Source organism: Gavialis gangeticus, unplaced genomic scaffold (genome assembly GCF_001723915.1).
Source record: "Gavialis gangeticus isolate Ggan-Ray unplaced genomic scaffold, GavGan_comp1, whole genome shotgun sequence".
Lineage (NCBI taxonomy): Eukaryota > Metazoa > Chordata > Crocodylia > Gavialidae > Gavialis > Gavialis gangeticus.
The window spans coordinates 184,557,291-184,570,562 of record NW_017729032.1 but is presented as its reverse complement, the minus strand read 5'-3'; the positions used below and the strand labels follow the sequence as shown (position 1 = coordinate 184,570,562).

The following is a 13,272-nucleotide window of genomic DNA, read 5'->3' as shown; positions in this document are numbered from 1 at the left end:
AGGCCCGGACCCAAAGTGGGGGGGAGGGGTTGGACACAGGCCTCTGTCCCTGCCCTGCCCCCTGTCATTTCTGACGGGCAACTGACTAATGTATATATAATGCCTCTTAATGGGCTTAATACTGAAGGTCAGAAGAACAACTTTTCCTATGCAAACCATTGCCATCTATCAAAATAAGAGAATAACCATGAATTAATAAACAAACCAAAAATGAAGTAAGCTTTCTAGGGGCAAGAAGCAAATTGTTTTGTAAAGAAGAAATGTAGATGCTCTTTGGTATCAAATGATGAAATCTATGTCAAAATACACACTGTACTGATGAACTTTAGGCCTGAGGGAGAATGAGGAGCAGTGACATGATGCATAACTGTTGAATTTTATTAAAACTGACTACAATGAGGCAAATCTGCAAAGGTTTGTCCTTTGTGATTTAATCAAAGAAATGTAATATTTTGTGCCATACCAATTAATATGTTATTCAATTGTAGCCTGCTGGTAGAACAAAAGAACAAGAGGATATTCCAGATAGGATACAGAAGTGTTCCAAAGGACAACCCTTGAAAATTATCTGCCAGTACAACAATCAGAGAGAGAAATACATATATAAACATGTGCCACAGGAAAAACCTCTCTAGTTAAAAACAACAAAAATTACAGGACAATGTCAATGTGGAGAAAGGAAATAAAAATAATAATAGTCCAGTTACAGCATGGTGGCACCATGTTAATGTGATATTAACAGGAGATAAAAATAAAGAGTGTGCACAAACAAAGATAAGTCCTAACATCTCAAAAAGGAAAAGGTACTGAACATTCTCAATTTATCCTGACATGCCTTAGTATCGTAGCAGAGCTGTACAACCTCCTGCTAAACAGCCATTGTCTCACTGGCTCTTGCAGTGAAGTAGCAATTGACACAGAGGACATATCCTTTAGCTGTTTCAAACCAATGGATTTAGCTTCAGAGAAGTCAGTGGACTTATTCCAATCTACACCAGCTGAGGATCTGACAAAATCTAAAACAAAGCTCTGAATGCTTAAGTTTTTCAGAAAATATAGAATAAGGGATTGTGTTTTCATTACTTGCCTGTTATTTTTGTATTTAATAATTGGAATTAAAAACAAACAAAAGGCTCAAAAACAAACTTTCACTGACGGCATCTGAATCAAATGGTAACAGCTGCATAGCTCTGTTTCTTGTCCCTCACTCTCTTACCACCCCCAGGGTTGAAATCAGTAGAAATGACCAAGACTTAAACATGAATATCCAAGTAAACACACACATACACACAGAATTATCCAACAGAATGGAATTAATTGAGATGGGATAAAGAGCATACAGTAAATAAATCCATATTTATGCTTTAAAACCTCCATGTGATACCACACTGAAAACCCACTGCAAAGATAAAGGTTCACCTGAACCCCTCTTTAAAGATAACACAATACAGGAGGGCTGTTTTTAACTTTCTCCCTCTGTTCTCCCTACTGGCTCTAAAAGAATAAATGTTCAGTTTTATTTTTTGTCTTGCTTTCTCAGGCCTGTGGAGAAAACAGGGACTGTGGTACAACATGCACAAATGCTCCCATCATAACAGCAAAGCAAAACAGTTGTGAGAGCCAGTTGTGTCACCCCAGTTGAGAAATTGGGATCCCACATTTCAGAATATGGCTGGCAGTAAAATCTCATCTTTCTCCTGGATACTGCACCAAAAATGCCAGTACTGCAAAAGGAACACTGTAACCATAGCAACAAGCAGTTCAAGCTTCAAACTTTTCAACAGACTACTTGATTATTTTCTATTTTTACTTTTTTTGTGGCTTTAAATTCACCACAAGCTCTTTCCTCCTGCAGCTACTCGTTAATTTCTCAGAAATAATCTCCCTGCTAGTTATTTTTTGCTTAAATTAAGAAAACTGCCTCCCTTAAGCAGTTAGGCACATTCATTAGGGAGACCTCTTCAAGAAAAGAAATAGAATGTCATTTTTGGAGAAGATGGTAGAAACAAGAAGAAATCAGGTTCTCCCCATTAATCCACGTACTTTCCCATAAATTATTGATATATGGTCTAAAATATCATAACACAAAAAATACAAGGAGTAAAATGGATTAGCAAGATAAACTTTGCTCTGCCCACTTCCTTTTGCTATCATGAAGTGGGAGGATTTTGTCCATTTTTATCGCTACAATTTACAAGCTCATTTGAAGGAGTATCCACTATAAAAATAGGGTAACACATTCTGTCTTTGGGTTCCTGAAATTTTCACACGTAGTAAACTGTTTCAGACACCTTAAATTCACACACTTTTAGTAATCTAAATGTTCCCCCATTACTGTAAGTTTTTGAAAGGTACTGGGGATGAGATGAAATGACATCTTGGGGTTTTTTAGAAAAAAAAAAACATACCAGAGATTTAATTAAGGTCTGCAGAACAAACCATTTTTTCCCTGAAGGCCAGAAGCATATTACAAAATGTCTAGTATTTATCAATTAAAACATAAATACAGAGGAAAACTGAATCTGTTATGGAGACTAAAGGAATTAAATCTACACTAATTCCAATGCTCAATAGTGCTGTTAGGCTGACAGTTTAATTGTTTTCTGTCATCTTCAGCTTCCTTTACATTTTCTTATATCTTTGTATCTACAATTTTCACATTCCTCTTTCACTTCAGTTCTGCAGAGGGGGTCCCTGCCAGGTTTAAGGGACCCATATTAATAGCAGTTGAAGTTACAACAAAAGATTTGTAGATTATCTGCCCCCTTGGCCTCTACAGATGACTTATTTGTAGCACAATCCTGTAACTGAGGCAGGCTTTATTTGCTGACCCTGGAAACTGGTTGTGAACTGAACTTCTATAGCCAACATACGGACACTATATAACAAGGATGATGGATAGTCCAACAAAACAGATGGGTAAATTTATAAATGTGTGAGAGGACAGGGGGCTTCTTAAATCCCTGTTTTAGAGGCTTATTTGGATATTTTGACATGTAACAGTAATATCCACAAATGTGCCATGCTACAAATGGTTGCTCACTATCAGACTGAATTTTGTCCCTGTTGTTCACGTAAATAAATACCTTTTGAGAAATTCTTTGTTGATATATTTTTTTTAAATCTTCCTTTTAAAAGTTCACATTAGAGACTGCTGGAAACATTCCTTGGTTTTTTTTTTTTTTAAACTAGTTTCAAATGTTTGGTTGTCTTATCAGGATTTTTGCAGCCTGAGCCCTGCAAAGGGCAGGTTCTCAGACTCCTGAATTCAGGGGGAATTGTGTTATTGACTGGAAGGGAAGCTGGATCTTAGCCGCTTGTCTGAAAGCTGTGAATGTGCTAGTGGGAGGCATACTGAGTGGTAATGGAAAGGAAATTGAAAAACATAATCCATTAGCATCTTAAACTAAAAAATACTGGAAGAAAACAAAGGTAATTCTGTACTCTAAGCAGGGGTACGTTAGGTGAAAGGGGCATGCTTATATCACTAAAAGGCTGCCCCCAGGGAGCAGGGCAGTGAGACCTACCAACTCCATTCAGTGGATACACTGCACCCCAAAACAGATGTAACATTGCTATTTTAGTGCAGCAGGCTGTATGCCAGTAATCTCTCCCACAAAAGAGAGCTCATGCTCACACAAAGGCAGCCATGTTACACTGAGTAATGTAATAAATTCAGGTGGTGCATTCAGGTGGTGTAGATGTGCCGTAGGATACCTCGGTCATCATCCTGAAAGATTTTAAGACACTGAACAGAGAGAAGATCAGGTCATTTCCACTGCATCTGCAGCAAGAGGGACTTGTTAAAATTTAAGGGAAGACTCTCTCTCTATATATATTATATATATAAAAACTTAAGAAAGAAATTTTCAACGTATAAGTTAATTATATAGGAGTGCCGAAATGCTACAGAGAATAAGCAATACTTACTTTTATCTTCTTGGCTTTCTTCTGCTGCTTTCCCTTCCTCCTCCTCCTCCTCATCTACCTCTTTCTGTTGCACTTCTTCCTGGTGATCAGAGGCACTAACTGAAAGGCTCTGACAGCAGTGGTTGAACCCACTATCCCGAGGCAGAGTAAAACTCCGGGGTTTTCCCCCATTTCCATTTAGCACTTGCATTTTCTCACCCTCTACTAAAGGAAATGGACCATAGTGATCCTGCAGGTGGCACTTTTGAGTCGGAAGAGTTGATTGCCGCCTGTGTTCTGGTGAGATTACGACTGAGTCAGAGAACACTGAATCCTCAAGGGGCAGAGTCTGAAGGTAGTGCAGTCCTGAGCTTGTCAGTGGTGTCTCTATTAAATCCTGCCAGGAGCGTCTCTGGCTGGCTGTTTTGCGGACAGGTGATTCAGTGGTGCTCCCAACTGCTTCCTGACGGAACTCTTCATGAGAAGACTGCGACTGGGACGTTTCCGTGGATGAAAGCCGGCTGTGCTTTGGTTCCACATAAGGGCTTGCACAACTCATCTATAAAGTGAACAGCAGGGTATTCCTTAGATAGGCACTATATTCAGATCTATTAATAACTGCCACAAAACTATTTTATTACGGGCACATCTACATGTCACCTTACGACACACTACAGTGACAGAGTGATCACGTGAGTCTACACACGACCAGCAGCTACTTTGTCATAGTGGTATGCTCCCCCATTTTAGTGTGCCACTACGGCAAAGTAGAGGCAAAATCTGATTATGCACCATGTTCACGGCACAGTACGGGCGGTTACGGTGCCATGCTTTAGTACTTCCAAAAGGAAGTACTAAAGGACAGAGCTATAGCAACGTCACAATATGGTGATGTGTAGATGCACCAATTAATGATGGTATCTACTTCAGTCACGAGGGAACAAGTTACAAATCTAAACCATTTTGTCTTGTGTGTTTGTATTTTCAGATGTACAGAGTGCATCTATATACTGACATAAATACTATGGTTCAGACTGATCCCCTCATTCTTGTTGAATAATCCCTACTCTGCCAAACAGATCCATGGACTCTCGTGAGACTATTCACTACACTAATAAATAGGTACAAAAATGGCTGAATCTGGTTCTACACTAAGGAGTGAGTACTGCCTACTTTCAAGGTGGCTTTTTACTATAATCTGCACAATTTTTAGGATGATGTTGTCATACCTGGATCTAGCCCAAAGATGAATGGTTTTGGTAAATTCAAAAATGGCTTATCAGTTCACTCCAGGGAAAATACATTTTCCCATTTACATTTATATACATTGTTTGCTCTCAGATAATTCAAAAGCTTCTAAAGCTAGAAACTTCAAAACTTGGCTCATTTTATGTTTTATTTTTATGCAACTTTCCAAGATGAACTGGCTAACAATTTCTTAGAGCGTAGACATAAAAAAAAAATACCAGGATTTAAGTGATGTAATGTGTGTGCATGTTTATTTTAAAGTTAGAAAAGAAGGAAAGCTTCACTATCTCACTGCATTTTTTTTTTTACTCAGCCTGAGTTCCAATGTTTTTCTTGTTGCTCTCTGTGCTACCTCAGTTGGTTTCCCAGTGGCAATTTTATTTTTTGTGTATGTGCCTTCATCATGCATGCTATGAGTAAGAGGTTTGCAGTCTGGCCCTATATTAAAACTGGATGTGAGAAGAAACTGAAAAATATTTGTGAGTGTTTTAATTTATAAATTTTGTAGGTGACAAAATAACTATTTCTGTTGTTTGTATGTTAGTGGAAGACTGAAAGTTTTCTGGAATCTACATATGCATTTTGACTCTGACACTTATTTTGTGCCACAAAGAATCTTTGATCTGGAAGTGTAAGTTTGGGCTGCAGGTAGAGAGCTACTCATTGTGTAAGCTCTGTTTTGCACAGAGCAGTCATGAACATTTTTTTATAACTTAACCAACTTTTTCTGGTGAGCAAGATTATAGATCCTCCTAAATCTGGGTTATGTGCCTATTGGTGAAAGTAGGAGTGTTAGTTGTATTTGTATCTGAAAATATTAATGTGCAAAGATTGTCCCCTTGGGTAAGTTCTGATGCTACTGAGTTGTATTGTTTAAGGAACAATTTCAGTAAAGCTGTGGGTTGAAAAGTACCAGAAGGTTATACATGTTATACGTGTGTATGTTTGCTTTTGAGCAAGAAACGAAGGAAAACATCCTTATCTCACCTTAGTTTTTCACTCAGCCTTACTTTCATAAATGCTTTTCTTGTTGCCCTTTATGCTATCTCAGTTTGTTTCCCAGCAGCACTTTTCATTTTTGTGTGTGCGCCTTCAGTCCTTGTTCATGTCCATGCAACGATAGTTTACTCTCTCTGATTTTTTACTCTATGGAGGCAAATAGTTTCCTTTCTCTCTCTGTAGCTATACAAGATGTAATTATTAAATCACAGTTTCACTTCCTGCCTCTGGACAAGATTCTTTCCTTATTAACAACTAACAACTTCTTCCTTATCACTCTCACTCCAGTAATCCAAAAAACTAATACTACCTACACTTTCATGCTCTGGATATAAACTAATATTTCAATTAATTTCTGGACAGGATTATTTCCCAACAACAAGAAATACAGGCTTCAAATGAACAACACTAAATTTAGAAATGTACATAATCATTAGAGAGCCTTATTTTGATCAGAAAAAGATTAAAGGAGATTTTAGGTTTTAAGGGGAGTTTTATTTACCTTACAGGGGCTGACTGAATGCCAACATTTTAATCAGAAATTGATATAGTGACAACTGTTCTTTACAGTGGTTTGAACGTATTAAGTTTTAGAAAGATTTCAGGAAGATAAAAATAATACTTTTCACCAAACATTTTCAGTTAAGTAACTGCAGAGGACTTACAGAAGGAGGTCGTGGGTATGTGTCATATGGAGGCGGTGGACTGTCTTGTTTGGGTGTTGATGGAGTGTCCGCTTCTTCCTTGTCGCTCTCACTCCAGTAATCTAAAAAGTTGTAAGCAAGTTTTTTATGCATATGTACATAAAATACGAAGTTAATGAAAAGTTCAAGCTAAAGAATCACAGAATCACAGAAAATTAAGGTTCGAAGGGACGCTAGGAGGTCACCTAATGTAATCCCCTGGTCAAAGCAGGACCATCCCCAACTAGACCCTCCCAGCCAAGGCTTTGTGTAGCTGAGTCTTAAAAACTTCCAAGGATGAAAATTTGACAGCCTCTCTGGGTAGCCTGGTCCAGTGCTTTACTATCCTCTTCATGAGAATTTTTTTTCCTAATATCTAAACTAAACTTCCTTTGCTGCAACTTGACACCATTACTTCTTGTTGTGTTATCTGCCACCACTAAGAACAGTCTAGCTTCATCCACTTTGGAACCACCTTGCAGGTAGTTGAAGGCTGCAATTAAATCCCCCTTCAATCTTTTCTCTAGACTAAATAAGCCCAGTTCCCTCAGCCTCTTCTCCTAAGTCATGTGCCCCAGCCTCCCTACCATTTTCATTTGCCCTCCAGCTGACTCTCTCCAATTTGTCTACCTCCTCTCTGTAGTGGGGGACCCAAAACTGGACATGGTACTCCAGATGTGGCCTCACCAGTGCCAAATAGAGGGTAATAATCATTTCCCTCGATCTACTGGCAACACTCCTAGGATCTACTGACAACACTCAGGATGTTGTTAGCCTTCTTGGCAACAAAGGCATACAGTTGGTTTATATATAGCTTATTTTTCCATTGTAATCTCCAGGTCCTTTTCCGCTGCTTAGCTAGTTGGTCCTCAGCCTGTACTGGTGCATGGGATTGTTCCTTCCTAAATGCAGGACTTTGGACTTCTCCTTATTGAGCCTCATGAAATTTCTTTTGGTCCAATCCTCCAGTGAAAAGACAAATCTCAGATACCACTGCAAGTTAAGTCTTAGCAAAAAGCTGACTTTATAAATGACAGCCAGTTTATGTGTGTATAAACTGCAGAAAAAATGCATTCCTTTTTCTTTTTTTTAGATAAATCTGATCTGTCATCATTAGTAGACTACCTGAAGATTTACTTAGGAATTAGGAACACAAACTGTGCAATACAAAAACTGTAAAAATGGCATTTAATAGAAAATGCCCACAAAAATATTACCAAACTTTCAGCCCTACACCTACAATTATACAATTACTACATCAGCATTTGCCAGATAAAACTGGACATATATGGTTTGGGATGTTCTGAAACTATATTTCAAGCAGAAAAAAGTGAAAATATAATCTGCACTAAAATATCACTAAGAAAATTAATTAACATTAAAAATATCAAATTAATCAAAAACAACTGTAACACATCTGAAACCATTTGTACTTCCATGAAACTCCTCTCTTCTTCTCCAAGTACACCCTACCACTTACCAAGTCTTTAAAATGTAATTTTCAGTAATAACCAATTGTATGCAATTTGTTTTATTAATGTGTTTATAAGAAACCTATCACAACAGTGTCCATGGATGAATTGCAGAGGATAAGATAAGCACTGGTTTATGCAATGAAAAATGTCTTACTGATGTTTTTGGAAAATCAATGAAGTGATCAATAAATAATGAGGCAAATCCAATAGGTGTAATGGATGTGTAAGTCCTTGAACCAAATTCAGTGGTGGTGCTTATTGGTGACATCAGTTTTAAGCTTTTCATACAATGGAGTCTAATTTGTATCAATTTGATATTTAGGAAATGGAAAGAGAATAAAAAAGGAAGTTATAGGGGAGTATAGGATTGAGTAAGTGCTTTTGAGCCATAATTAGGGCATCATGCAACTAGGGTGCAGCAACCTGGGCAGCCTAGGCATCAACCTGTGGGGAGGGACGGAAAAATATCAGTTACTGCTACAGCCATACAGTGGCATGGAATTAGCCATAAGTTATTGCTACCCCAATGCGTCCCGCTGGCCTGGGAGCCCAGTTGCTTTGTTAAGTCTTGGCTTTGCACACTTATGACTTAAACCTTCTCCACCCCAACATATGTGGAAAAAAACTTAACTTTTTCATAGCTGGGCACTGCTTACCTTAATTTCACCTCTATGTAACACAAGATCAATGGCAATGCAATTGTTTTGTATACCTGCTGACTGCCAAATCAGTTCAAAGTAAATAATCTTTACACAAACACAAACAACTTATATTACTATTAATATTACCACTCAATTTCTCTCTGTATCAAATCCTGGTATTTAAGGAAATCATTGTATAATAGAACAGTTTGTTCTGTTTTTTAGAACTTGACAAAACAATGGTCCAAATGCAGGCAGCACGTGCTACTTTTCCTCTTGGATATGTGAAGAGATAATGAACGATTTCTGCTTTAACAGATAAGCTATTTAAATCAACAAAAGATTGAAATGTTAACTTTAATTACCCATATTATACAGCTTCCACTTGTATGAATTTGGTTATTGTATTGTCCAATTAAAAATATACTGTAGCCAGTATCATGTTCAGGGACGTAAAAGGTGCAACAGAAGATACATACATTTAAAAAGGAAATAAAAGCTAACTGTAAAGCATACTTCCCCAAATTATGATATGGTTTTAAATGCTAATAACATTGGGGTAAGGGTGGTTTTTTCGGTTTTTATTTGTTTTTAATAATAAATAGGGCTGTATGAAAAAGCTGTTTTGTTTCAGTTTTGGAATCAGCTGTTTCAGAGGACTGTGATTCATTTCCATGTTTCAGATCACTGTTCTGTTTTAATTTGGCTGAATCTGCTTCGGAGTTTCGACGCTGATTCAGAGATTTGGATTGGTCAGGGAGAGTCAGGCCCAGCTCGGCGACTGCAGGTTCTCCCATGGCTTCTCTGGCTGTGTCTGCTTCTCCCCGGGCAGGGGGAGTTGCATGAGTAGCCCCCATGGCTTTCCTGCCCCATCCCCTGCCCGGCCCCAGCATCTTGGCACTTAAAAGAAAAGGGAAAAAAAAAACAAAACCCCGCACTTACCTGCTGCAGGAGCATTAATCAGGGCCTCTGAGGGCTTGTAGCAGAGCCCCCCTGTGCAGCACAGGGCAGTGGGGGGCAGTGTGGATTGCCCCCCCACCCCACTCCTGGCACCTGCACAGCAGCTGCCCCATAGTGTGGGTACAGGACAGCTTAGCAGGGTGCTGGGGCCACTGGGGCTGAGTGGTGCTGGGCTCTGTCTGACTGCTGGAGCTGCCCCAGCTCCCAGACAATGCATGGCACTCTGCCAAGCCATGCTGCACCCACATGATGTAACAGCTGCTGCGCAGGTGCCAAGTGGGGGCAGCCAATCCCCACTGCCCCGCATTGTGCAGAGGGGCTCTGCCATGAGGCCTCAGAGGCCCTGATTGCTGCTGCTGCAGCTGGTGAGTGCGGGGCTTTTTGTTTTTTTTTAAAGTGCCAGGACACTTTAAAGCACGCGGAGGCCAAGAGGTTTCCTTCACCTAGCTGAGAAATGTCTACTGAAAACAGTTGAACAGGAATACAGCTTTCATGAACCATAAATTTGAATTAGTACACAGAAATCCATACGAAATTTCTTTCATATAAACAGAGACCTATACCCTGAAAAAAGTAAATAAAAGTTATAAGCTCTCTGACTTAAAAATATTTTCTCTCAAGTTTCTCAAAAAAAAAAAGATTGAAAATGTTTGCATACAAGTATTTGTATGTTTGTGACAGAAAAGGCTGAGGAAGCTGCTGCTGATGAAACACTTGTCAGCAATTCCACTGCAGCACATGATTGTTGCTGGCTTACAATACAAATATTTATTCTGAAACTAAAATTAAGCTGTGGCTCAATGCTTGTGAAAAAAATTAATGTTTAAAAGTGCTTAAAATTGAGTAAGTAAATAAAACTTGATACTTTTTTGTGCAATGAAATTTTTCTGAGTGGCTCCAGTTTTGGCCTTTGCAAACTTTGAGGGAAAAAAAGAAAATAATCTCCCATTACCTTTAAAAATATCATGACACTTTATCAAGAGTGGGATTTCTGGCACCAATGTCCTGCCACAATTCCAACGTAAGTAACTGACTACATTTAATTAACTTGCTGTATTTATTTGAATCCAAGACAACTCTGAATTTAAGATGACCCCCCAATAATTAGATTCTATACATGGAAAATGTATAAATGTGTTATAATTTTTCACATGTGGAATCTAATTATAGAAGGGTAGTCTTAAATGCATCCCCACTTACTGGTGCAGGAGGGCAAGCAGTGGTAGGGCACAGCTGGCAGGGGAGTCAAATGGTCTGACCCCTACCCTTTGCCCCTTTTGTACCTTACCCCTTGATGCTTATTTCCGCATTACCACTTACCCCCATGTGCTTGCAAGCCCCAGCACTTCCCTCCCTTTTCTCCACCATGGGCCTGTAAACCCTGGCATCTGCCCCACCTACCACTTGTCCCCCTTCCTACCTGGTCCCCGCTGAGGTCTCTGTCCCTTTGCCTGGCCATTTTCTGTTGCTTACCCTTTGGCTCCAGCTCTAGCCCTGCACCCGTCTGGTGCATGGAGCACATGGTTGCTCTAGTCCTAGCCCAGCTTTGCAGCAGCAGTTGCAGCAATGCCAGCTTTGATCCCTGCTGTTGTGTGGCTGGATTGGGGCTGCAGCAACCATGTGCTCTGTCGAGCCAGAGGGTAAGTGGCAACAGGGGTACGGATGAGGGAACAGAGGCTGGGGGGTGGGGCAGGCAATGGGGGAGGAGGGGTCAGAGACAGTGGTGGGCATTGGCTACAGCTCCAACTCCAACTCAGGTTGGGGCCAGAATTGGAGCTGCAGCAGCTGCCTTCCCAACTTGTACTTGAATCCAAGATGAAGGGGGCTTCCCCCTCCCATGTTAAACTGGGGAGAGGAGACTTATCTTGGATTTAAGCAAATAGATAATATTAAATGTTGTTAAACTGCTGTCCTATTTTTCTTCATAGGTGACAACATTTAAATGGTGATCAAAGAATAAAGCAAATTTCAGAAGCCCTCTGAATGAATTATGTTAATTAAATATAAGCTGTTATTGTATTGTTAGTAAATACTTTCTATTTATATGAAAAATGCATCTCTCCCCTCATTTTTATACTATTGGAAAGAAAGCAATTTATTTCTCTACAGAAGTGTCTTGTCAAATTATTAACATTCACTATATTTAACAAGGAAAAATGATATTAATATAAAACTTTGCTGCAAAGATTTCACTTGCAGAAAGTCACGTTTCCACTAGTCTTACACCCACAGTGTAGTGATTCGTGCATCCTTGAAGTACTTGAGATATATTCGTGCACAGCAGATCCAGAAGCATTCAGTGCTTATTTGAAATAGGTTTGACAACCACCTTTGAATTGTTTCTATGGTATTATAAGTTGCTGTTGCATGAGACTTACTTAACAGAAGTAAAAAGATTGTTTGGAAAAAAAAAAACCCCAAACGTAGTTGACACCTGGAATAACCACTAAATATAATACATTCCTGCCTCAGAGTATCATATAATTTAAGCAAGGTATTATTTTATTAACCTACTGCATTTAATAATTAGAGACATACATTATTCATCAACAAAGTAACCCTTTTGTTGCCATCCAAAGATGGCTCCATAGGGGGACTTAAAACCTCTGTACTCCAGTAAGTGAGGAACCTGAGATTAAGCTTCCCACTATTCACATACGCTTCCACTGCTAGACACAGATATACAAACAGAGAAGGTTCAGCTTTGCCTGCGCCCACACAAACTCAGCCATAGGCAATGGTAGGGAGGTACCAAACAGCATTCAAGAGAAAGGACAATAGCGATTTCCTGCTGTAAGTGGCACCTGAACTCAAATATCTTGGAAGCCATTTTAAGCTGACATAAGATGAGTTCTCATGTACAATTTCAACAGTACTATAAACCCTAACAGGCTGAAGCCACTTCCATGACTGCTCAAAGTGACTAGGAAGGGGAAGATGGCTCAAAGTGAAATACTCTGAGTGCTCCCCCTTTCTAGATGGATGGTGCAGGAAAAGCCTATGGATAACATTGCCCAGTATTTTCTCAGTCATTTTTTGTTTCTGTTTTAGTGTGAGACTGCTTGGTTGGTAATAAACAATCCATAGGAGGATTGGAACTTTATTTCCACACCTTAGCTGGTAACATTGTCCATTAGCTTACAACTGTTAATGTCTGTCAAACTGTAGGAACACTATGCTACTGCCTCTCCTACAGCAGATGATTTTCTCATTTTGGGGTAGGCTTTTGAAACAGTCTTACAACTTCTCTCTTTTTCTTCTTAAATGTAACTGACCTCCCCTTCTGATCACTTCACAGGTCCCAGGGCCAGACTTAAGGAATGTTAGTGAAATGACTCTTTGGCAAAGTCCCCCCCT

At 39.4% G+C, this 13,272-nt stretch overlaps 1 protein-coding gene across 8 annotated transcripts in view; it reads right to left on the bottom strand.

The window, feature by feature from the left end:
* Positions 1-13,272, bottom strand: part of CNKSR2 (connector enhancer of kinase suppressor of Ras 2) — a 476,383-nt gene that overhangs the window by 93,131 nt on the left and 369,980 nt on the right. For 7 of the 8 annotated variants that reach the window (XM_019524928.1, XM_019524929.1, XM_019524930.1 and 4 more), the window contains 2 exons: positions 6,822-6,922; positions 3,931-4,468 (listed from right to left, as the gene is read on the bottom strand). In XM_019524928.1, coding sequence (XP_019380473.1) covers positions 3,931-4,468; positions 6,822-6,922 — 639 coding nt within the window. The remainder of the gene's footprint in view (positions 1-3,930; positions 4,469-6,821; positions 6,923-13,272) is intronic. The other variant, XR_002098973.1, reaches the window with a different exon arrangement.